The sequence below is a fragment of the Haliaeetus albicilla genome, chromosome 12 (genome assembly GCF_947461875.1).
Source record: "Haliaeetus albicilla chromosome 12, bHalAlb1.1, whole genome shotgun sequence".
Taxonomy (NCBI): Eukaryota; Metazoa; Chordata; class Aves; order Accipitriformes; family Accipitridae; genus Haliaeetus; species Haliaeetus albicilla.
The window spans coordinates 27012520-27037925 of record NC_091494.1 but is presented as its reverse complement, the minus strand read 5'-3'; the positions used below and the strand labels follow the sequence as shown (position 1 = coordinate 27037925).

The 25406-nt window shown below is 37.7% G+C and overlaps 1 protein-coding gene across 5 annotated transcripts in view; it reads right to left on the bottom strand.

Moving 5' to 3' along the window:
- The window catches only part of MAP2K5 (mitogen-activated protein kinase kinase 5), a 140282-nt gene that overhangs the window by 93416 nt on the left and 21460 nt on the right, over positions 1 to 25406 (bottom strand). For 4 of the 5 annotated variants that reach the window (XM_069798652.1, XM_069798653.1, XM_069798651.1 and 1 more), the window contains 5 exons: positions 24783 to 24823; positions 23985 to 24052; positions 21216 to 21264; positions 16101 to 16165; positions 727 to 766 (listed from right to left, as the gene is read on the bottom strand). In XM_069798652.1, coding sequence (XP_069654753.1) covers positions 727 to 766; positions 16101 to 16165; positions 21216 to 21264; positions 23985 to 24052; positions 24783 to 24823 — 263 coding nt within the window. The remainder of the gene's footprint in view (positions 1 to 726; positions 767 to 16100; positions 16166 to 21215; positions 21265 to 23984; positions 24053 to 24782; positions 24824 to 25406) is intronic. The other variant, XM_069798655.1, reaches the window with a different exon arrangement.

Below are 25406 nucleotides of genomic sequence, written 5' to 3'. Positions count from 1 at the left end.
ATTTAACAAATTACATATGAGAGTTGGCATACTGTTTACCACAGCCTTAACTGAACTTTCAGACAAGACTGGTATTTATTTGACCACATAGCACTATAGTATACAGCTTCACTGCTGTTAGCAAAGAATGCTAACAAAGCAAACAAACAAAAAAGCCAAATCAGTTGGATAAAAAACAATTGGGGGGGGGGCATTAAAATAAATAAAGCTGATAAAACCACAAAATCTGTTAGGAAAACAGAATATTATCCCAAAGAAAAGAGGGAAATTCTCTTTATTTAAAAACAAGGTTGCAGAGACCACTGAAGAATATGCCCTTGGGGACAGTTTGGCATTAGCAGAGAAAGGTACAGGCTGACATCCCGCGACCTTTCCATCCCCGCTCCTGCAACGCCAGGGCTCAGGACGGTGAAGCAGCACCTCTGCCAGTCGCCAGAGAGACACAAACCACAACTGCACTGGGACACATCCACGTAACCCCACGGGAAGACGTGGTGGTACCTACACACAGTGCCAAGTGATTCCTGGTGGACAAAACCTGGATTCTGGGAACGCTGTGCTTTGGAATTACTGAATTTATGGGCTGGGGTTTTCCTGCATAAACAATGTAGACTTTAATGCAATAAACAAATTGAGATCTAAGAATCAGAGGGAGGGGAAGGAAACCAAGGTCAGGAAAGAATGGAGAGAAAGAAAGAGAGAAAGGAAATTACTGTAATATCTTACCTTTACTGCTAGTATTTTTCCACTTGGGACATGATATGCCCTGCATGAGGGAAAAAATTAAATAACTTGAGAACCCATAAAATTACCTCTATACATATGTGCAACATGTATACACTAATTTCACAGAAAAATGACTTGGACCTAATATGTTTTACGTTAAACCAATTTTATATAGCATTTCTAAAGAAAGACAGATGAAAACAATTGATCAAAAGACTATAGTTACAATGAAACCATTAAGCAGGTTTTTACATCTGCATGTTTTATATAAAAACTACACACTGAAGACTTTCATACAGCATAACGGCAAACTTGTAAGTATGAACTAATCCACTTTCACATTTTCTTTCAATGAAATAAAATTATGATATATCCATTATTCAGAATCTGCACGTAAAACAACATTTATCACACAAGTTTGGCAGTCCTATGGGTATTTTCAGTGGTAAGACAGTGAGATACACAGCTATATCAATCAAAGTGAAGTAAAACAGGTAATGACTCATTCTTTGTCATAACCTAAGGACCCACAGAAAATACTAGCAAAATGAACTTTCTGCATTTGTATTTAGGATTGGTATGTGTGTGTGCATACAAGTTAGAAAGCATTATTGTTAATGCTCACATGTGCCCAAAATAAATTTCCAGTTCTGTCTTTCCGAAGACAAACATTTATAATTGGCTATTTAACAATGACTTGTGTATTCCTAACCAAGAACTCTTAAGAAAATAAAAAGGTAGGTGAAACAAAAAGTCTACTAAAAATCCAATGTAATTTTGCATAAAAGCAAAACCATTAAAGGTTTTCCTCTTCACTAGTTTTATTGTCTCATACTGATTTATAACACTATGCACAGTAATGTCATATATGTGGGCACTAAGTTTAAAGAATTATAATATTTTACCACTATATACCTCTAGCAATTATTACTGAAGAAAAGCTTTAATAGTTTTTTTTGCATGCAAAATGATACATAGTACAGGGCGAGACTGTTGTTTAATCTTATTTATGACCCTGAGTGCTTATATAATTTCTGTTAATAGTTTGGCAGTTTCTAAAAACTTCACCTTAATTTAATAACTCACGGATAAACATTTATGTAACCGAGTGGCATTAGCTTTTTGGAACAGAGTTTTAAAAGGCATATTAAAAAAAAAAAAATCAGTGTTATTTAATATCAGTACAACACGCAAAAAGCAAAATCATCAGACGAAACTGACAGACTGATAGCTGAATGCATAATCAACGAATCCAAAGGAGTAAATGAACTCTGCTGTAACTATGGATGAATCAACAGTGGCAAAACATTATGGACTTAAGATCAGCAGAAATGATAAGAAAATGAACAGGTTGAGATAGCATGCTTAACGTCTGTTAGCTTAATATGTCCTGTGCCGGACAGTTTGGCAACTTAATTAGCTTGTCAAGAAAGCTGATCTTTTTTCCATAAGAGAGATCTCCTGTTTCCAAGTGAATTAAAAGGGAAGACTTGATTATTTAATTATGATGCACGCTAATTCATCCGTGGAAGTTTGGGTTAAATTTCCAGCAGAGGGCAGATACCTGGTTTGGTTTACAGAGCACTGACAGTACCAATTTAACATTTAATTATCGCTGAGAATTGGATCACAAAGGAGATACCATGCCCATGGGTACAGCGTGTCCAGTGGCTTTGCAAATGGCATGCTACCTGGGAGGAAAGGAATTTGTTTACTCCAGGCTGATCCGGCATCTCAATTGTCCTGACCTTCCTCAACACAATAACTGTAAAGTGATTAATGAAGTTTGAATAGGAGCTTTGGTTACACCAAAAGACAACCCTACACCTCTGTAGTGTTTTAATTAACAGCTAACACTTCAAATTAGTCTGTAGTTGCTACAGTAATTACCCGTTCCAATGAGTGTGTAGGGAAAACGTCTTTGTCAGATATTATGTAGAACTGTAAGTTGGAATTGATCATTTTGGTTACAGTCAGCACAGCTAAAGCCTGAAGATTTAGTACCTTTATGTAGCTTCAGAAGGATGTACTAAAAAAACCTCCACAGAATAATGTGCACAGCATGAAGAAAAACATACTTTTTGTGCATACTGCACCCATCAGTAAGTCTATGGATGTCTACAAGGAGATTAATTTTCATACTCTATAAGTAATGTGAAGTCTCATCTCAAGGGTCAACTCTCACAGATTTCAGTGTCACCTCCAAAAGTAAGTAAACAAACTCATCACTGGAGAACCAGATCATTAGATGAAGCAAAACTAGCAAAATGCAATAGGTTCCTCAGCAACGCTGTACATTTCAGTGAACACACACTTAGAAATCTTCCAGGATGGTAGGCAAATGATGTCGCCTAATAAACAGTTACAACAACTCCTCTTGCTAGGAATGCGTTTGAGCAGTGCCTAACAGTAAAGACAAGTGGATGTTAAAAATGAGTGAAAACAGTTGCTAAATAGCTGCTGAACTGCTTAAAGACAAATGTGAAGAGTAGAAATTCAGTGCATTGAAATGCAAAATATTCAAGGAAAACACTGTTTTGATGTTTGCAAAATTTCATTCCTTGCAGGAACCAGCTCTGGGAAAACAAGTTCATTCTTCTGCTCTTTTTTGTTGGGGTTTGGTTTTGGTCTGCTTTTGACCCACTGCAAAAGCTATAACAGATGATTGAGAACAGGTGGCTATAAATGATTTATTGTTAAGGAGAAATTGAAGAGACAGTACTACATCAGAGAGCCAACTTCGGCAATCAGAAGTTTAAAAAGTAATTTTGAACACCTGATGCCAAGTGTCAACTATTAAAAAACAGAAAAGGTATTATTTAAATTTGTTGCAATTTGCCAACTGCAGGAAGCAGGTTCTGATGTGCATTTCCCCTTCCCTCTCTGTCTCTTAGTTACATCGGGAATTTACAAGACAAATACCATGGCACGGAGTGCTCTTTTACTCTCTAGAGAGGAAGCTCCTAACAGACATTGGGACAAATTAAGAATATATTCTTCTGCAGGGTCTGACCCAGATCCCACCCAGGTTAGCTGCAGAATTGCATCTACCATAAACTTGATGTTTTATTATTTTAAGTGCAAACTGATGGAAATGCTATGAGATTAATAACCACCATAATAACAACTTTCTCCAATACTAAAATACTTTAAAAATATACATTTTAAAATAATGACATAGTACTTATTAAAATAGTAGAAAAATAAACACAACAATCAGACAATTCATTTGGTGCCCAATTTCTGCACATAAAGAAACCATAACTCCAATACTCTGCATGTAACTTTTCATTTTATTGTATTTAAAAAAAAAAAGCAGTTGTTAGCTATTGTAGCCACAGCATTTTTTTAGGCTGAGGATAATGACTGAAGTTATTAAAAAAAAGCAAAACTCAGGAATCCATTTTGGGATACCAATCTTGCAAGACAATTAATTATTTTCAAATTCACCGAAGTCTGACTGCAAATAGGCGCTGTGCATCTGTAAAAAGACCAGATAGTGCAAAAAGTTGTAGGTATCTTAAACCAATTTGCGGTGACATCTTCAAAGTGAACAGTAAAAGCTAGTAGTTGAAAATTGCATCTTAGTCTCAGAATATATACAGGAAACAAGAAAATAACTCATCCTCATTTTCCCCAGAAAATGAAAATTCTTCACGGAAACAAACTGTTCTTTCTTGATGCTCAGAAGTATATTTCTGTTTCTATGTACAATACAGATAAGGACAAAACCCGCACTTGACTGAGCAACCAATTTAACATTGCTAGATGAGGAGAAAGGTGATAAACAACACAGTAGAAAGCAGTAAATGCAGGAGCACCCCTTACACATATTAGCAGTACCTGGTGCAGGGACCAAAGTTAAGAGATTGTTGTTTAATTAAAACCGAGTTTCAGTAGCTCAGAATAGTAACTCCCAACAAAATTTTTATAGGTTTCACAAAAGAAGGAAGAAACCTTCAGGGAGGATGGAGTAAAGAAAGCAGCAACTTTCAGACCTCCTCAGAAAAAAAATAAATATTCCAGCAACAGAGGCAGTGTGGTAGAAAGCACTGCACGAGCTCTGAGAAAGAGGGGGAAAACAGAGCAAGAAAGCTGGAAGCTAGATAGGGAGATGATGAGTTTTGGGGGGGCCTTCCGTCCCCCCTGCCCTGGCACACTGCTAATGTGAGATGGAGGAAGTGGCCGACATCTCAACATGCACGGCAGGCGATGCAGAGAGGTTGGCTTAAAGCTGCCGCATGTCGTCTACGACAAGGACAGGCAGACTTCAAACACCGCGTACTTTGAAACATTCTGACTGGGGAAAAGAAATTTAAGTCTCCCTTCACATTCCCACTAGAGTTTGTTACTCTGAGCCCCCTACATCCATTACAATGAACAGCTTCTAAGCAAGACTGGCACAGTTGTGTCAAATATTTTATTAACCTTGACTATTAACCATATCCCTAGACATTTAAAGCCCTGAGGGGACCCATGTGAGCCAAGTCCTTTAGCATAACTTTGTCTCCTCTACTCTGAAAACCAAGAGTGCCCCTCAGGGAGCGGTGCGAAGGCAGCTTGCCCAGCTCCGTGGCAAAAGCTGGGTTATTCTGGGGAATAAGAAAGACAGTGTGAGCAAGCGTGCACTCTGCTTGAACAAAGCCCTCCAGCTAAGCCGGAAAAACTTCTGATGGACTGTGGAGTACAGCGTGTGCATCCCTTGTGTTCCAGAAAATAAAAATCAATATCATGGAAAACTAGAATAGGGCTTTGGGGGAACTGCCAACTCCTCGGCATCTCTCCCCCCGTATATAAGAAGTGTTTCTACAGGAAAGCAAATTACAAAACGAAAGTGTCAGAAGCAGCTGGTTTCCGTTTTAAAAGAAAAGGAAGAAAAAGGTAACTGAATTTCACATTGCCTGCTTTGTTCTTCCCGAGGTCTACTGCAAAGAAAAGCAGGGGAGAAATGCAAGATGCTTTGGCTCAAACATCTTTATGGAACAAACCATAGCCCATCCTAATATTTAATGCTAAAAATTTCATACACTGAATATGGCGAGTTTCTACTCAGTTCAAAAGTAAAATAAAAAAACCCAACCAAACAGAACATGCACAAGGTTCTTAATAAATAGCTTAGATGCCAAACAAAAAATTTCTCCCTCTTTCAACTTGCTAAGACTAACAATTTTATATTCTCCCTGTGAGAAATTGTACCTAAAAGCACAGTGGGGTGCTGCACTACTTGCTGTGATTGTGGTATAATTTCTTCCAGGGCAAGCAAAGAACTAACTTCAGGTTTCAACATGCAGGCACTCAAGAGAAACAGCAATATTCAATTTGTTTTCTAATTTTTAATTGTAAAGCATTTGCCCACATATGAGTGACTCAAGGATGGTCACATCAGAAGCACAGACTGAGTATGCAAAGATCCTTGAGCTTTCTCAAACAGATTTTCCTAACATATATAATAACTTTCTACTACAAACTGAGTTTACTGTTACCTGAAAACTGAAAATAAATGCAGTCCCTTCCTAGAAGCAAAAATTCATTAAAATTATTTTATCATGGTGCTAATGCTGATGCAAAAAAAGCACTGAAAAAGCCTGCAGCAGCCTACCACGCAGAAGATCCTGCTTCCCACCTGTTCACTCCGGTCACTAGGATGTATTTTTTTATTTTTCCCCCAATAGCCATGGAAACAATTTCTAATCAATAAGATATTCCTTGGCAAGACCAAATGATTCAAGGGAAAGCCATGACCTGTCTGCTATGCCAATGAGTCAGTCCCTTCCCTTCCTAGAAATATAACTAACATCAGCAAATACGACAAAATGATATACTGACAGTACTGTTACATTAGTGATGTGACTGCAGGATGCAGGGATGCAATGCTCCCCTCTGGCTGAGGTACCAGAGAAACTTAGGGCTAAGGCCACAAACTTAGATCTGCTGTAGCTCTACTGGCTCACCCAAAGTGTTGGTATGTCATTCTGCTAAACGATGCTTTTAGCAGATGAAAGAGTGGTTGAAAGGGACCTCTGCACACCATCTAATCCAACCTCCCTCTTGAAGTGGGACTGGAGGAGTAGATGAGCTCAGCCATAGCTTTGTCCAGCTCTGTGCTGAAAGCCCGAAGGATGGAGATCCCCTGCCACTCTCATGCCCTGTTAACGGTGCTGCACCATCTTACTTGCAAAGAGGTTTCTCCTAATGTCCAACATGACCTTCCCAAGTGGCAACCTGAGGCCACAAAGTAAATATTTCAGGTCCTTTCTCCCAGATACATTTCCTTCTGCTTCACACCTTGATATGTGCTCATTATACACATTTGTTAGAACCATCAAGATGTCATTTCACTCGACAAGAATCACAAATACGGTCCCGTTTCGCCATATCTGCTCACCCACAGCACTGCACTGATGAACTACAGAGGAAGTCGTCCAGACATCCTCCTCACTCGACGCACAGAGTAACACGCGTGAAAGGTCTCTGGGACTGAGGCAGAGTATTTCCTAACAGAAACGAACATACACATAGAAGCCCTAGGTTTCTTATTTGAGTTAAAAAGTTAACACAAAAAGCTATGGTTGTAGCAAGCAGCACCTTAGGATGTAAGGGCACTGAACGAAGTTAAACTGAACATTTTCCTGCCCTATGAGAAATAACCTAGAGCAAAATGACTGCGTCAGTGTCGCGCAAGATGAATACAATTCTCTAAGTGTTATGCATTACAGAATGACATGGCGGTCACCAGCTGCAAACTATATGCAGCAAATCACCCACAGATTTGCTTTACTGTTAATTTTTTCTCCCCCCCCCCCTTTTTTTCCTAGTACTGCCACTGTCCGTCACGCTCCTGGTCAGACTCTGGCAGTCTAATGCGGCAATTGTCACGTACTCCGATGGCCATCTAAAGAAACAGATTCAAATTGTTTCTAGGAAATAAACACTTTGACAGTTGTTGCCTTCTGCAATAGACAAACACATTAGCCTGACTCTCTGGCTGTTAAAACAGGAAATCCAAAGTGCACAGCAGTTGTAAAAAGGAGCTTTTATGGGGACTGTGCTAGTTCAAACAGCAATCTACACCAACCTCCCCTCTATCTAAAATCCCATTACAGATGCTTGAGTACTGATTGCAAAATGATTTGTGTTAAACTAGAAAACAAACAAAAAATACTTGTATCTAGATTTTAAACTTTTCAAAAGAGAAAACTGGCACTAGAAGCTGCATAAAGAAAATACCGAATAGCAGAATGTCTCACTTAACCCATCTCTGTGGGAAAGAGGCGGTTTTGGCATCCAAGCCTAAGCACAGTAGAATGAATCCCTCACCTCTTTTATGCTGTAACCTACTACTATTTCCATCTGTTAACCACTTATACAAGTCTTCCTTCTCCACTGCAGCCAAACATTCAGGGTCAACCTTTGAAAACTGGATTACAAGTCACTCTCCTTGTACCCATCCCATTACAATTCAGTCCTCATTCCTTAGAAAGACCTGTAGACAGAAAGGACTAAAGACGGAGATGGCTTAGCCTTGACACTGCTTGAGGAGGCTGTGGTGCCACCATCCCCATTACTAGGTCACTCACTACCACAGGACCAACCCAGATCAGATGCAGAGACAGTCATGTATTTCAGCTGCTGGCTTTAAAGTAGCTGCAAGGACAAAAGACAGCACAGCAGTCATAAGCTTAGACTGACACGGACAGGCATTATCTGACACAGCATAAAGCCTGTCAGTACAAAGTAAACCCATCACAATTATAGGAAGAAATCTGAAGCAACAGAGTGAGCCAAAAAGTACGTCACATCCTATGGTGATGGCAATTTAGATGCTAACATGTCTCCACAAGGAGACCTAAAGCTGGATTTTCTGCATTATCAAACCATTTGTTCATGAGATGCGTTCATGACGCTCACAGCATAACAACTATTAAGGAAAAACAGAGCTGTTCAGTAATTCAGTAATGACCAGTAGTAGAAAACAGAACTGTACCAAGAAGCAAAAGTTTTCTAGGTATTCACTGCAATAGCTGAAAGAGCATTTTCTTCTAATTGTTGTTCAGTTTCAAGTAGAAAGCTTGCTCTTCCCCAGGAGCAGATTGAGAGCATAAACACCGTGAGGTTAGTTACACTGCTCCATTCACTACTGGATTGCAGATACCACCATGATGAGCAACACGCTAGAAACAATTTTGGCATTGCTCCTCTTGTATCGCTCCTTGCCATCGTCATCAAAACAGCTGTGGTGACGTATAGGGAAGGTGGTTATACATCAGAGCTGGGTATGGCTGGCTAATCTTTATGAGACCAGCAGATATCTGAGCAGTTGATTTTTAGCATTTTAAGTGAGCATTTTCAAAGAATCTGGGGCGAAAAGAAATGGAAAAATCAACATCAACCTTGCTGGTGTTCTTCACAGAGACATCAGAGATTAAGGAGAGAGTCTGAAACACATCACTGGCAGCATAATGGCAAAAAAGGATTCCTACATGAATACGCATTTCTTCTGTCCCTTATAATTTCTCATTCACTTCTATGAGCAAAAGCATTATTTTAAAAAGTATTCTATGTTAGGGAACAGTCAATGTCTATAAGCTTGGCATAGCTTGGCTGTGGCAAATTCCACCAATTCTCTACTACACACGGTGTTGTCTGTAACCAGGAAAGAGATGATATTGCCCACATTGGGGCAAGCTGCAGAGAAAGCTGCACTATGCTCACACTCCACCTCACTCATTGGTAACAAGAACAAACTCAAATTTTCAGGATTACTATTCTCTTAATCTTCCAAGCTATGGGCATACAATGCAAACAAAACAACTTTAATTTAAGAATCATCCAGTTTCTAATTAAACAGCCATAGGCAGCTGGCTGGATACATTTTAATCAGTTTCAATAACCTATTGATTGTATACTGAAGCTTAAAAATTAAAAGTAAAAAGATGACCGGGGAATTGTCCCATCTCAGAACAACAGTAGAACCCTCTGTAAATAACTCCTCTTTTAACCATCAGCTAAATGAACACTTCAATACTGCAGTACAAAGTCTTCTGCAAAATTACTTTAACTAACAAGCAGAAATTTATCAGCTTCAGCCAAAATCAATGCTGAAATCAATTTGAACACTGGTTGTGTCTAAAGGGGCTCATTGGCAATTTAGGGAAATTACACCATGTAAATGCCTGTGCTTTAATTGAACAGTTTCATCAACTAGGCTGTGATTGCTGTCCATTCATTTATTTACTTTCACTGCAGCTACCATTCTGCAAAGGAATGGGTTTTGTCAGACTTGAAGGAGGTACTTTATCTTCATTTTATGCACTTTTGTGCATAACAGATTTTATGAGGCAGGCAAGTGATAGCTGGGGTCAAAAGAAACAAGTGAACAGCAATCACTGGTCAGTCTTGTTTAAACTGCAATGATAATATGCAGAAATTTGGTGGCGTATTTCTAACTTAGTCCAGCTATTATTGTTCCAATGCTTTTCAGTGTGACTAAAAATAAAACAAAACAAGAGAAACAGAAAATGAATGTAGCCTGGGAAAGGAAATAAAGGAAAATGCCTCCACAACTGCAACACAAGAATGCAGGGAGATGCGATTTTCAGACTTCACATGGCCACAGATTTGTTTTAACACCAAACAAAACATTGAACCTGCTTGTACTTCCTTTTTTCAGAGCTGCATCAAGCACGAGGCTGGGACAAGCAATGTGTAGTGAGAACCTCCCCTGGAAATACAATACTTACGATGCCACGTGGGTCAGCTGGCAGTGCTCTGGGCTGGGAACCTGCAGAGATGGGCTCTGTTCCTGCTTCTGTTGATGCTTTGCTGTCTTGGGAAGATAATTTCCCTCTCTGTCTCCATTTACCCTCTGCCGTGTGCAGAGGATGACACTAGCTCCTTTGCAAAAGGGCCCAAATAATCTTTGAAGTATTTTGAAGAGAGGCAAATTATTGTCATTGTATTGCATATTCATACAGAAATACAGAAACAAATGAACAGAGGAGAGCAACAGCTCTGCTTAGATTTAGACTGGCTTCCCGCAACATTTCAGGTACATGATGATTACCGCTTTTAAAGAACAAACTGGGACTATAGAAACCCTCTTGAGGGACCTCCTTCATGACAGCACCAGTGTCCTGCATTAGAAGCCATGGGATAAGCCAGAAGGAGCAAATCTTGCTGAGTCAAAGCTCTTCAAGGCAATGATAAACTCCGGCTATTCCATCACCATTCCAAGTAGAGCTAAATCACCTCCACCTCCCTCACTCTCAAACATCGCTAAATCTCCTCCAGCTTCCTCACTCCAGAACTGACATCGCTTTTTCCCTGGTAATGTTAGAGGATCTGCAACACACTTGCCAGGCACTGTTTGCAGGCTGTCTTGCAAGAGATAGCAACTTTCCAGCTGTCTTGCCATGCGCTATGTTTAACGTGCTAATGGGGCACCCCAAGGTTGGTTGAGACAGAGAATAAAGAAACAGGCATATGCTGGAATGTACAACTCAACAGAACAGCAAAATTGCTCAAGTAAATTGCTCAAACAAATTAAGCTTCCACGTTTATCTGTATTTTCCCTAGCTATACAATTCTTCTGGGCGGTACATCATCAACAGCCACTTCTCTCCCAATTACTCAACTTAAAGTGAAGCCGTCTGGTTTAACAGCATTTTGCTAAGATGATAACCGATTCTCCCTTTTCTTCCCTCTCTCCCAAATACTAGGTAGCTTCACAAATTAGTTACAGCATCATTGGGACTTTATGTTTATTTCAGTATACAGAGTGTTACAGCTTGCTGCTGCTGAAGACTCCTCTAACAAAATCCAAAGATTTACAAATCATACACAACACCCATTTTTAAAAAAACCCAGGCACACACAGAAGGTTATACCATGCCCTAAACACAGTTACTTGAATATCTCACTTCTCATTAGCTACAATTGCAAAGCAAAAACTAAAAATATGAAATAAGAGAAAAATATTATTTTTGCTTGTACATAAAGGAAGGAAATCGTGACACTTTAGATATACCATGTGAGAAGAGACTTCACCGAGTAATTATTTGCCAGAGATAAATACCTCTACTCTGTAATCCTTAGGTTCAAAACATATACAACTAAGCATTTTAGGTCTAAATAATTTAATGTAGCTACTCCTGAGACTAGCTGGCAGAGTGTATACATCCCATTACAAACCAAAATGTTAACCTTCTTTCACTGAAGTAAAAAGGAGAAATCTTACCAAAACAGTCTCAGAGCTCTGCAGCCAATGATGGAGCTAAAAGATGCAGCACAGAAGCACATACTTTAAACGTCTTTTGGACCTACCTGTGAATGATTTTTTCAAAAAAAGCAATTTAAGTAAATAAAATAGATGTACTGGTATACAGAAGTTTTCTGCTGTGAAACAGCTCAAACTGTGCATTCTCCATCCTACCAGCTTCTATAAAATAGTTGATAAAAAATTAGAAACCCTGTCACAGAGCTGGAAGGTCATGCATCTACCAGAGTAACAGTCTTAGGGCCCTCTTGTCAGGTCAAACCTCCATGAAATAACGGCAGCTGAGAGTTTCAAAAAAATTCGACTCAACGATACTCCACGAAAAGTGGAAATCCCAGTTAATGATGTAAACTACCTATAAGGACCGGCAAACAGAGGAGAAAGATACAGGCGTGCTTTCAGTCCATGTTATGGCAGATTTCATCACTTTCTTGACAATCTTTACTCAAGACAAGGTACACACTGCCCACTATGCACCAGTGGAAGAATTCTTTCTTTCTGATTGTTTGTATATTCAAAGATACTTTTTGAATATACAGTTTGGGATTATTTTTATGTTCTCATGTATTTTTGAAAATATAAGCAATCAGAAAGCAAGAATAATTAACTGGTTTTGCCATATCTAACTCTATAATTGTTATCATTCCTTAATTAAGAAAATAGTGTACTAAAAGGTAGGGGAAAAATAGGAAGTCAAACAACTAAAAACCCCCTTCTTTTTAGAAAAGGAAAAACATTTAGATTCAGCAAGTTCTCACTAGAAATATTGCTATAAAGTATTGATTTTTTTACCAGACTCAATTGACTGAAAAGTTGTTTGTATAGCAATATTGGCCAAGCCAATATACTGGAACAATTTTGCTACACACAGTAATCAAGTGTATTTCTAAAGTATAATTATACTGTCATAAAAATAAAGCTAAGATACCTCTTCTCCAAGCAATAAAACAGTTGCAGCTGTAAAGAACCCAAATAAATGAAATACATTTTCTAACTAAACATAGTGTCTTCCAAAGAGAACAAAAACACCTCTTCTCTCTCCCTTAGGCCAAGGTTAGCATGAAAAGTGATCAATACTTCAATCTCAATAAACTATTTCAATAGTAGTTAATTCACATGGAAAGAGAGGCTGAAAATTTTTGCTCAGCGACCTGCGACACGCTATCTTGTTTGTTAAATGCTGATAATATATCATTGCCATAATGGATATGACTTAGTATAAAGAGCTAGAAAGAAAGAAAGATACCACATAGACACACTCATTCTTTAGATTCAGATCAATACTACACACAGCCTCTTCTGAAACAAACCAACAGCAAGAAATGCTGGAAAAGGAAAACAGTCAAACGTTTGCAATTAATTTTATTTGACAAATGTTTATTGATTTACTGGAATAAAATATATGTGGGTTGCTATCTATGACTAGTGCAATCCAGCTACCTGTAAGTATTCCATTTTGCAACTTCTTATTGGCTTGTGTAGCACAGATGATCCTTTGGTGAGGGAGAACAGGCTCCCTTTTACAAAGAGGCAATTGCTCCAAGGTAGGAAGTTCTGTCTGTGCTTTGTCCGAAGCACATCACCACCACATGGTTACTGCCAACTCCCTGCAACAACAGCAGCCAGCAGCTCTTCAGGGATGAAAGAGTGAATTGGTACAACTCTTCAATCCAACGCACCAAGAAACAAAGTCAGGAAGATCTGAGAGGAATGCATAGCTTAGAAGCCAGTTTGGGGAGAAAACTCTATTTCATATTTATATCCTGCTATTATTTGCATTGCAAAGAAAGTAAAACTTCAGGAATATGTAAAATATCCACATGTAAAAATGGTGCACGTTCCCTGGAGCAGTGCAGAATGACACTTGCACTGCAGAAAATACTGTGAAGTCACTGCAACTGCTAATTTAAAATATGAATGCAATAAAAAGGAAGAAGAAAGGTAAAAATATTTCCCTGACACAGAAGAGGGCTCATGTTTTTACAGGTAAAATTTTTTACTTTCCCAAATTGCAGGCAAATGCAACACTCAACCACTTAACGAAGCAGATCACAGCATCAGCCCACACAATGCAGCAAGTCAATGTAGAAGTGCCAGAAGTATTATGCATTCCCTCCTGCACTATTATCCTCTGCACCTCAAGTGTTCACATCTGTCTTCCTTCATCGCTCCTGCAAACTCTTAATAAAGTAGTATTCATCACAAGAGAAAAATATTTTTGTAAAAATATTAAACAAAAAGCAGGCACATAACTATACTACCTTTCAGAAATACAAACAGAAGTAAAAAAGTGCAAGTTTGGCTTTACACAGCATTTTATCCGAATTTTCCATATGAATTCTACAAAATGTGAAATATGTACTATGTACGTGGCAACATTATAAAAGAATGAGATATTTTTATACCACCTAAAAGCACTGCATCATTGTACACACTAAGCACACAGAGCAAACGTGGAATAGAGCTGTTCCTTGCGAGTAGGGCAGGTGCAAATTGCCAAACAGACATTAAGTTCAGCAGAGCCTCAGTGCAAAAACCTTAGCAAAGCACACGTTCACTTGCCTTGGTTTACATTCCTTAGACTTTGGCCACTATCAGACACAGGATGAAGGGGAGAGACTTTTGGTACAACCTTGTATGGCCATTCTTACGCTGCTCATGATTTCAAATTGCTAGCTCCTCATTTCAGCTACTTCTCTAAAGAAAATGACCCAGAACTGGGTAACAATGACACATGTGGGTTCCATCACTTTGTGGGATATTTATTCCTTGTCCCTAACTGTGCCTCAAGTGCCTTCCACAGGGACCAGAGCATGTGGCCCTCCTTTGTGATGTTTCTTCCACCTACATCACTCCCAGAGCATCTATCAGTGCACGGAGAAGGGAAGCAACCTTCTCTAAAGCAGAAAACACCAAGAAGTCACTGACTGAGCTGTAAAGTTCAACCCCTCTCTCAAATCTTTCTTATTATAAAGTAAAAAAACAATACCGTTTCTGCAAGTTTCTTGGTCTAGGAATATCTTTCTACAAGAGAACGTCAATGAGATTTCTGAACTACATTCCATCTACAAGGCTAACCCGATTTCTGAAGAGTCCATTCGAAGACTGGATTTGTTCCTTTAAGGTTTTAGAAGTTCATTTCATTAAATCTTCTGCAAGGAGAGTCATTTTGCAATGTTGGCTGCCAATTAGAAACTAAACTAAATGCACCGTAGCTTTTAAAACATTTTAAAAAAATGTTAATATCAAAGTTAAAATGTCTAAGGTATAAACAAAATCATAATGGGATGCTGGGTTACTGTATATGGTAAATAGCTCTCTGGAGGAAACCTTTATTACTCCCTCAGGGCTTTCTTATAAAGTATGGATTTCTTAATTCCTAGTGGAATATTTTTCATACACCACTGCAGACTATTAAGTACCAGATATTACATTATGTAGTTTAAACTTTGCACTATGCATGAGAAAGACTTTCCTGTCAAGAAAACGGTATCTCTGCTATTATAATCTTTATAATATTAAAATTAATACTGGCTGCAGGGTATAAGCTTCACTACCAAAATTTGGGGGAGTTTATCATTTAATATATTTATCAGCCTGTGTGTGAAGCTGCTCGTAAGGGAGACAAGTCACTGCAACAGTGAAAGGGGTATTTACTAATTTTGAATTGACAGAGAAAGGCAGAGCAATGGTGTCATCACATCCCACTGGTGTCATTCTCAGTACTGGGCTAGCACAGGGCGTGGTAAGCCAGCAAGAATAATGGCATTGCAAATACTGAAGGCAATTCATTATGCTTCAGGACATTTCAAGTTCCACTTGTGAACCATTAACTTGTTACCCAGGAGGGATTCAAAACTAAGCATTAAAAAGATAATAAAAATGCACCAGCCCTCACAGCACCCAAGAGCAGATACCTTGTAAATATGTAAAGAGAATTCTTAAAAAGTTTATATTAAGAATTTCTTTTATAATCTTTTCTGCATAGCAGCAATGGCCCACCTACAACTCAATACAAATATGAAGGGTAAAAAAAAAAAAAAAAAAAAGCGCTGTTAAATCTTATTTTCAAAAATTTTAAGTGAAATTCAACACTCACTTGTAGACTGTGCCTCCATTGCCATGACCGAGGATGTCTCGATACCGTATGTCTTGTTCATTCATCTCCACAAGAAAGAAAGAAAAACAAAAGAGATGTCATGCTGTGGATGGAAATGTCAAGGAAAAGCAACTCTAGGCCATAAACAACAAGCAGTCTGGGTCATTTCAAGTTCAGCTGCAAGAACGAGAAGATCAATACAACATTTGCTGTCCAATTTATAAAAGACGATACCAAGGGACAAAGTGATGGAAAGTTTAATGACAATTTGTTTGCCTGGGTCATTTCATTAAAGTTTGATAAAAGGTGTCAAAATGGAATGATATAATATAGCTCAAGAGGGTCAGGTCACAGATACTGATAGCAAAAGGGTCTCCAGAACAGCACATAGCCAAAGCCAAAGTTGGAGGTGAATGGAAACAATCCAACAGAAAACTGTCATCTTAAGTATGGCTAGAAAAGTTTACGATTTATTCTGGAATCAGCATAATTGATACTAATTGAGTGACAGTTCTGTCAGTAGGATTGCTTCGTAGTGCTCAATTTATATACCTTTTAACAAAAGCAAATCTTCAGAAAAAAATAGTCTTGAATTGCTATCCAATAAAAATAATTTTCCTTGAAATACACAACTAATTGCTTGCCTCAATCTTTCTGTTCACTAGGACAACTCTCCAGATATGACAGTATCCTCAGTTATTCAGACAGAAGCCTGATACAAGCACTGCTGATTGCAAATGTTGGAATTTGGGATCTGACATGGCTTTTATAAAAACTTATTATATTGCTGAATGAGCAATTCAAATATAAAACTACAGTTCAACCTTCTCCTGTACAAATACATATACTGATTTTCCAGCTAAACTACCTATTAAAAATAAAAAATAAAAAATTACTGAAGACATTTTTGCAACGCACATGTATACCTGAAAATAAATGTTTTAATCAGAATAAATTCTGGACTGTATGCATTCTCTATTCCAAAAAGATCTCCCTCATTGCCTGATCATTTTAAGTAGTAAATGAGATTGGGCAAGTCCCATTTTTAAAAGGTGTTTTCCTAGGAAACATTAATTCATTTCTAATAACTATTTCTATTTTATGGGATACAATGTTAAACATTTTACATAAGTTGGCATGGCTGCTTAAAGACTCTTTGTCATTTTTGTGTATTAAAAGGCACCAAAAACCTCCTAATGATATGTCTGGTCTGCTATCACTAATGTGATTAGAGATCACGTAAACACATCTGAGATAGCTTGAAATTAGCGATTTCAAGTACCACAAGCACCATGGTGAGAGCCACACAGAGCTCGCCATAAGCTAACTATCTGTATTTATCCAACTTCTGAAATGGCTTTTAAAATTCAGTGGGGACATGTGCCGTTCAGTTACTAAGCCATGTTTAAGCATCTCCTTCCATATGATGTCAGTGAAGATAAGAGGAACTTTGCCCCTGGCTTCAAATAGAACAAATAAGCAATGGTAACAAGCTGAAATGCCCTAAAGAGTCAATACTCAGCATGTCTTAACAAACAGAAAATGGAATATTTAACTTACTTAAAATAATAAGTTTTAAGGACAGAAATGATGAACTCCCAAATTTGTGTTCCTTCCTTTCACTACCTGAATAAAAAGCATGCTTGTTTCTCATAGGAAATACTTTTCCTCTATGCATTTCTTCCGGTGAGGTTAAAATCTCTAAGTTCTGAGAAAATTCAAAATACCTCAAAGCAGAAGTTGACTCTACGTTATTACCCATTTGTTGTTAAACCTGGGCCAGGTATCTTCAGAGGGTATGAAATGTCCCATTCAAATATCAAGGTTTATGATGAAAATGAAAATTTATTTTATTACTGAAAGCTATCTTGCTTACTGCATCAATCAGAAAATGCAAATAAAGAGCGGAAAAAAAAAAGACACCTCATAAGAAGCAATAATTCATGAATGGGTTTTAAAATACGTAAAGAATCTACACTGGATCCCTTGCGCTAAAAATAATTTCTCTCAGACTGCAGTATTCATTAATTTAAAGCACACACTGTGTTTAAGAAGTTCCGGTCTTCTAAACTGGAAGACTTTAATTCTCCAGTCTTTGAGCTAACGACAAACATCTCTTTCCTATATTCCCAGCAACGTTCTTCTAAACAAAACTCTTAAGAGAAATTAAATGAATCCACAAAGCCATGAACATACTCGTATCTTTGCTTCTTGGGGGGAAAAAAGAAGAATTTTTTGTAGTTACACAAGTTATAAGCAACAAATTGAGCAGAACCAGACATGAAGCGTATTCTCTTTTCTCCTGCTTTTTGCTAACTGGTAAAAGCAGAGTATTTTCTTCACACCGTTCCCTAAAAGCCAGAGAGAGAAGCAGCTCCATCCTCTGATGCCGCACTGCTCGCGCCTGCTGCCAGTCCAGCACCATTTCTTGTCTCTGTGCACAAAGGAGCAACCAGAAACCCAGGGTGAAATAGGAAGACTGGGGTGGAGCAAGGATCTGCCAGCAACCGGTAGAGAGATAAAGTGTGATTTACTGGCTCAAATAAAGATGCCAAAACATGTGGTGATTTATTTATTTTACTGGGAAAACTGGATTCTCAATCATAAAATGATAACATAATAACAATGAACTCGACAGTAAGGACTGGAATATTAAACCTGCAAAACCAAGTTTGATTGGATGCCAATATTAACAGAATTAATGAAAAAAGCGAAACAGACTTCAATTACGGATCAGCAAACAAAACATCCCTTGCTTATACCCGCTGTTTTTGATAGAAATCAGTGTCTATCTCTTGTAAATCATTAAAAACAAAATGCTCAATTAATCCTTATTTTATATGTAGAGGCCTGACAGAGGCAAAGTCCTATAGTCACACCTTTGCTTCACGAATCGAAGCAATAATGGTTTCAGAAAGCAGTCACACTCTATGAGCAGACAATTGAAGAGATTTAGTAAATCCCACTTTATAGAGCAGAGACTAATCGGAAAACACAAGCCAGTCAAATGTTTCTTATGAACTGTTGACACTATATCAATGCTGAATCAATTGGTGGCATTTACTCTGAGTGACAGAAAAGAAATAAATATTTATATCACATCACCTATATCAATGAACCTAGGCAGAAAGCTATTTCTAACCTGTCAATATTTGATTATCTTGAAGAATCATGTCCCCTTCTTTTAATGATTAATATGAATTCCTTATTAAACCTAAATGGAAACTACTAGAGGAATACCATTATGAATGCCTGAAAGCATAAACTGCCAAAAAATAATAAAAAATAATAACCCAACCCATATTTAAGTAATGATAAGTGTGACTTAATCCCCCAAAAGGGGGAAAAGTTAAAGTTACAACTAAAAACGTATTTCCAGTTACGGATCTGTGACCAAATGTTGCAGAACACAATGCAGCATAACAAAATGCATTTTCTCTCGACAAAACAGTGTAACTCCTATCAGAGCAGGGTGAATAAAATAGTATTAAAACTTACTTTGAATTTTCTTTTTTTTTTAATGGGTTCAAGTAACATTTTTTAATATCATAGTAAGAGTTTTGGTTCCTTTATATCTTTCTAAAATTCTACTACGCAGGAAAGAAATCTGTAACAATCTATTGCAGGGCACACAAAATACTAATTTCTATTACTTAGAACAATTAAAATGCCAAATACAGCTTATGGACTCAATCACAAAGGTAGCTTTTACTCACGCTCAGTAATTCTACTTTTAAAAAAATTAGTAATATTGGAGCAATTATCAACTTCATTTTAAAGGTTCAGAAGCATGCTGCTGGTACTTCCATAATTTTAAGTTATCCAGAAAAATATATTGTTTAGCTATAACTTTGAAACATTAACAGATTTACCTGGTAGGAATCTGTGAATATTAAACTAAGTCTGCACGTAAGCAATGCTGACAAGTTTAAAAATACATTTCCAAGCTGTATTCAAAAGATCCAGTGCCAAACAGGCAAGGTTGCAATACCGGGCTGTTCGACTCACATTTTAGAGGGGCACTCTCATCTATTAGACCACAATGTTACAGGTGATACTGAAGGACAAGCATGAAGACCAGCCTTTATCTTCTTGACACGCTCAACTACAACTACTTGATTCATGAAATGCCAATGAGGCTTGGAGAGGTCATTGTGTGAAGGCACTGAATACGCATCTGAGATAATTAAGATTTCAACCTTCGAAACATGGAGGGGAAGTGAACAGCAGTTAAGAAAATCAATAAGAGTCTTTTATTTGCAGTGACACAGATGTCTCAGTCAATAGAGCCTAATAGGCAAGCTTGATCGCAATGGACAGGTGCCTGCCTCCAAGGCTATCAAAGGGCTTTCACTATGACAAACGTTAAAACATATTTATGTTGCTGCTGAAGAATCTGGGATTCTTTTAAGGTAGTTTAATTTAATGGTGTATATTTAATGTCATTACGCTACTACAAGCCTGCCCATACATTCAGATCAAAATGGGTAAGAAATGATTGCTCCGTCTGTCCAGAACATCCACTTGTCCATCAATTGTTACATTAAACCTTTCACTCCTGGGTGCCAGAATCTGAATGCCTGGAGCAGGAAGAGAAAGTAACAAGACAGCTTTCTACAACTTTGGGGTTTTTTTTGTTTTAGTTTTTTGTTTGTTTGTTTTTTAAGAAGCTACAATGTAAGGAGATTCCAAATAGTACAGAGCGGTTCCTTGCAAGAACCTGCTAAATATTTAAGTATCTACTGCTCTAAAGAATACGAAGGTCATTCTAACTGAGCAGTTGACTTAGTTATTCAAAATTGATTAACTTTCTTCCCTGAAATTGTGGCAGCAGTGCAACATGTGTGAGGTACTTCAATCTATTTGGAGCTAAATCTGATTAGCACATTTGGAGAAATGGGAAGCAAATTGCTATGCCAATCAAAGTAAATCAGGACACATAACTCATTCATATCATGAAGGTTTTCATGGTCCCTCCAGTTCTGTATTAAAAGAACACATTAAAACTAAATGAGCAGTAAGCATCTCTCCACCTATTTGTGGTATGCCAATCACTGCAGTATTAGGCAGTAAACAAGACGTGTGTGTAGCCAAGACTCAATTCAGTGCACCTACCTGGCCGTTTGCAAGTATTTTCTTTAGCTCTGCAGAAGACTTTTTTAAGCTGAAAAATAAGAGGCAATTATTTTTAATAACTTTGCCATTTCACTCTATAAAATAAAGTGAAACCATAAGAAACGACAAACCAACAGGTTAAGTTCATGGTTACATATTCTAATAGATTTAATTTTAGCAATGCTGACTGATACTCAGTATAGCTACTCCTCAAACTGCAGACAGCAGAAATGAAGAAACAATGAACATTTAAGAAAATCAATATATTTTTCACCTTTACAAACTAGCTTTTTTAGATACCTGACTATACTACCCTTTGAGATACAACCTATTGTTTGTCAGTTCAAAGAAAAGAAAAAAAAAAAAGATACCCTCACAAACGAAGCGTTTCAAAAAACAACAGGAAAATAAGGTTCACATCTAGTTTTCAGGTGCCTTATCTTGTTTTAAAACCCCTTAAGCCATTATCCCTCAATAATTTCTATAAATCTGCCACAGAAGGGTATGCCATCAACGATGCCTCACTACCTCAACTGACGTTAGATTGGAGCACGGTGAGCAGGTGAGTACAACTCCTGATTTAGGCATCTCAGGGACATACCCAAATTGAGGTGGGTGAGTACAGATTGCCACGTGTATCCATTCCAGGTCAACTTGCTGCTGCAGTCCCTATGCTTTTTCAGGAGAAACTACTCCTGTGTCACTAGTCTTACATTAAGCAAAATGACCCCTATTATTTTCTTCTACTAAGAGAACTTGAACAAACCACAACTATCAGCTTGGTGTGTTTTGTAGGTAAAACTATTAGTGGCTTCAAACTACTTCCACCCACTCACAAAGTACTGCTTCACCTCCTTTCCTGACAAACTATGCTCCTTGTACGTTCAACACAACAAACTGCCTGGGTAGCAATATGTCTGCAAAACTTAATCTCAAAGACACATTCTGCTCTTATTACTGAAGTTAAAAAAAAAAAGTACAAAATAATATATTCTTGAAAGCATGTGCACGTGTCTTGATCACAGATCATTATTAACAAGAACAGTGAAAACACAGATTTCATATTTGGTGTCTTTGTTCTTTAATAGGCCTCTTGTTCCCACGACTACTTTAAAGAAAAATTAAGTTTTCCAAGGAAACATAAGTTGATCTTGTCATCTTTCATGACTAACAATTTGTGAACATGAAACAAAGAGAGACTTTCAATTACTTCAAAAACAAAACTCATAGTGCAGAAGGTTTCGGAAAAGGAATGGCAATTAACCACCAAATAAGGTGACAAGAATCTTCTAGAAGCCTCATTTTCAATGCACTTTAAGAACAAGCTCAAAGTACAGGAAGTACTGAAAGCCAAAGCACAACAGCGACAAAAAGGAGCTTTATTTAGTTCAGTGGTATGACAGATTGGGAGGAGGACTGCAGTTCATAAAGACATTCAGATTTATTTTCTGTAAACAGTCTTGGATAGGATCTTCACCATTGCAATAGACAGCAAACCTTCCCCAAGGGATGGGGACAAACTTTGCTAGAAGAGATTCACCCAGGGTACTGGCTCTCTTTTCTTATCTCCTCCATTAGCAAAGACACTAAAGGGAAAATCAAAACTGCTTTTAGTGGTACTTGAACTGGGCTACTCACTGTAGCACAACTCCAGCACTGCTGCCAACCATGTGGGGTGGCATCCTGCTCATCAACAGGTAACCATGTCACATCACTCCCACCGCACTAAGGCAGGGTTTGTGGGACAGTCCCACCACTGCAGCACTTTGCGGTGTCTGCCAGAACGGGTACCGACACGTCACCGACTGAACCCGCTTAATGCAGTATGACTGTGTCTTTGATCAGTTCATCTTCGTCAATTTTTCTTTTCAAAATGCTCTCGGAGAGAAAAGGGAGCAGCATGCTGATGCACAGACAAATGTAGTATTATATGCTTATTAGAATAATAGAATAATTTAGGTTGAAAGGGACCTCCAGAGACTTCTATTCCCACGTTTCAAGTACGCTCTTATTTGAAGATGATGGATCCAGACTTTTCTTATTTCCTTTAAGAATACATAAGGGTTTTTTGTTTATTTGTTCTAACATCAGTATTGAGTATAATGACTTCCTGTAACAGTTCATATAATAAAATGGAGTTTATGCTCCAGTATTTAAAACCAGATCTCAAGGAAAAAAAAAGAGAAGGAGTTCTCTTGCATTTTAAGATCTTAATATGGCTTTTCAAATTAGGACTGGAATCTAAAAAGAAAGATAAGGGAGATGGTCTCCAAAACTGTGCTGAAACTGTATGAAACAGGGCACCTAAGCTGTTCAGATGTTTCAAAAATCTTACCCCACAATCATAAACCTACTGAATCAGGTATCAAATTTTAGAATCAAAGAATCCTGGAATGAGATAAGCAACAAAGACCTGAACATACAGACCTTGCCATAGACAGTGATTATTAGATCACCTAAAACAAATTAGCTCACCCACAAACAGTATTTCAATGCTTTATAAAGGACAAAACCATCTGAAATACCCAGCAAAGACTTATTTCTTTCAGCAGAAAATACTTCTCCTGAAGAACCAGCAGTACGAGTCTAACAACATCCATGAATCAAGGTAATTTCGTCTTCCTCACTTCACTCCAGTGTGCCCAGTAGTCATATTGAAAAAGTTATTCAACATGAAGCTTATCATTGGTAACTACCGCGCACAAGGTTCCATTTTGTTTTAATAAAAGAACACAAAACAAAACATATGCTTCCGTTCTTGACTCTTACCTATTGCTTGGAAGGGAATCCGAGACTGCCGAACTGCTATTATTAGCAGACCCTGCTCGCGTATTTACCTGCAGGCAGGGAAAGGATCTTTATCAGTCGTTTGTGTTCAGAGGACACTATTCTAATTAACCTGTAATTTGCCATGAATTTCTCATTTCACTATGAAGGTTAATTAGCTTGTTGCTAGGCATGCCGATGGTTGAGGTCTCGCCTGTATGTAGGTTAGCAGGCTATATAATTCATGGACTACAATATACTATCTTTATATCTTAAATGCTTACTTAAATAATACAGAAAAAGAGATTACATGTCCACCATTTATTCTCATTTTAAAAACTAAGCAATCATTTAATATATTCATAGCCTTCTGCATTTCAAAATTAGTATGATTACAGAAGCAATAAGCATACCTGAATGAATCAAACAGCCTAAAAGAATTTCATTGCAGTGCCTTCCACACTTAGATAAATTACTGAAATCAAACTAATATGGTGAGGTTTTTTAAACTCTTTGAAGTAGTAGCAGGCATTAGTTGATAAACTGAGTATTAAAATTCAGGAACCTTATTAACAGAGGTTAAAAACAAAAAGGAAGGCAATTCCATTTTTAATAAAACTGTATATAGAGATATTGCAGCCAACACCCAGCAGATGAATCCTTCTCCCACCCTCAAAAAAAAAAAAAAAAAATCTGCTTGTCAGAGCTCAAGAAAGTGCAGTTTTATTTGACATTTCAATAAGTGGAACACAGCATTACAAATCCATCTAACTTTACTGAAACAATTATTGAAATTCGTACCTTCAGGCCATGTATGTTCCGTTTCCCAGGAGGCTTGCAGGCTGAAACAGTAATTGACTAAATTGTAGAACACATCAGGGCCATTTACAAATTTGCTCAAAATGAATCTTTTAAAAAGAAATGAGGGTGACACCAAAATTAGCAGAGAGAAATGATTGAAAAGTGCCTCACAAGACCCAGAGTGGGAATTATGAACCAGGATTTTTAACTTGCAGGAGTGAGCATTTATAAATGCTAAGAGCTTTCTGACACCATGTAATATAAATTCTAATTTCTGCTTAAAACACATCAAAATCAAGAGAACTGTTGGCTTAAATTATCAGCTTCTTCTTGTAATTCAAATTAAAATCTTATGTCACTATTATTTTCACATGCTGTATTCTTTCTGGCATTTAACAGAAATATTTGCAAGATGTATTTTAAAGGAATCAGCTGCCACACATCATGAATTAGTCATATTGTCAAATGCAAACAGTTTGTTTTAAATGTGGCAAAAACATGTCAGTCTCAAGAAACCAAATACTGGATAAATGCAATACAAAATGCCACATTTTGGACACAGATGTACAAATGTGGCATCTTACTACGATGTCTAGATTTACAGAGGGACATGCTGCTTGAGGA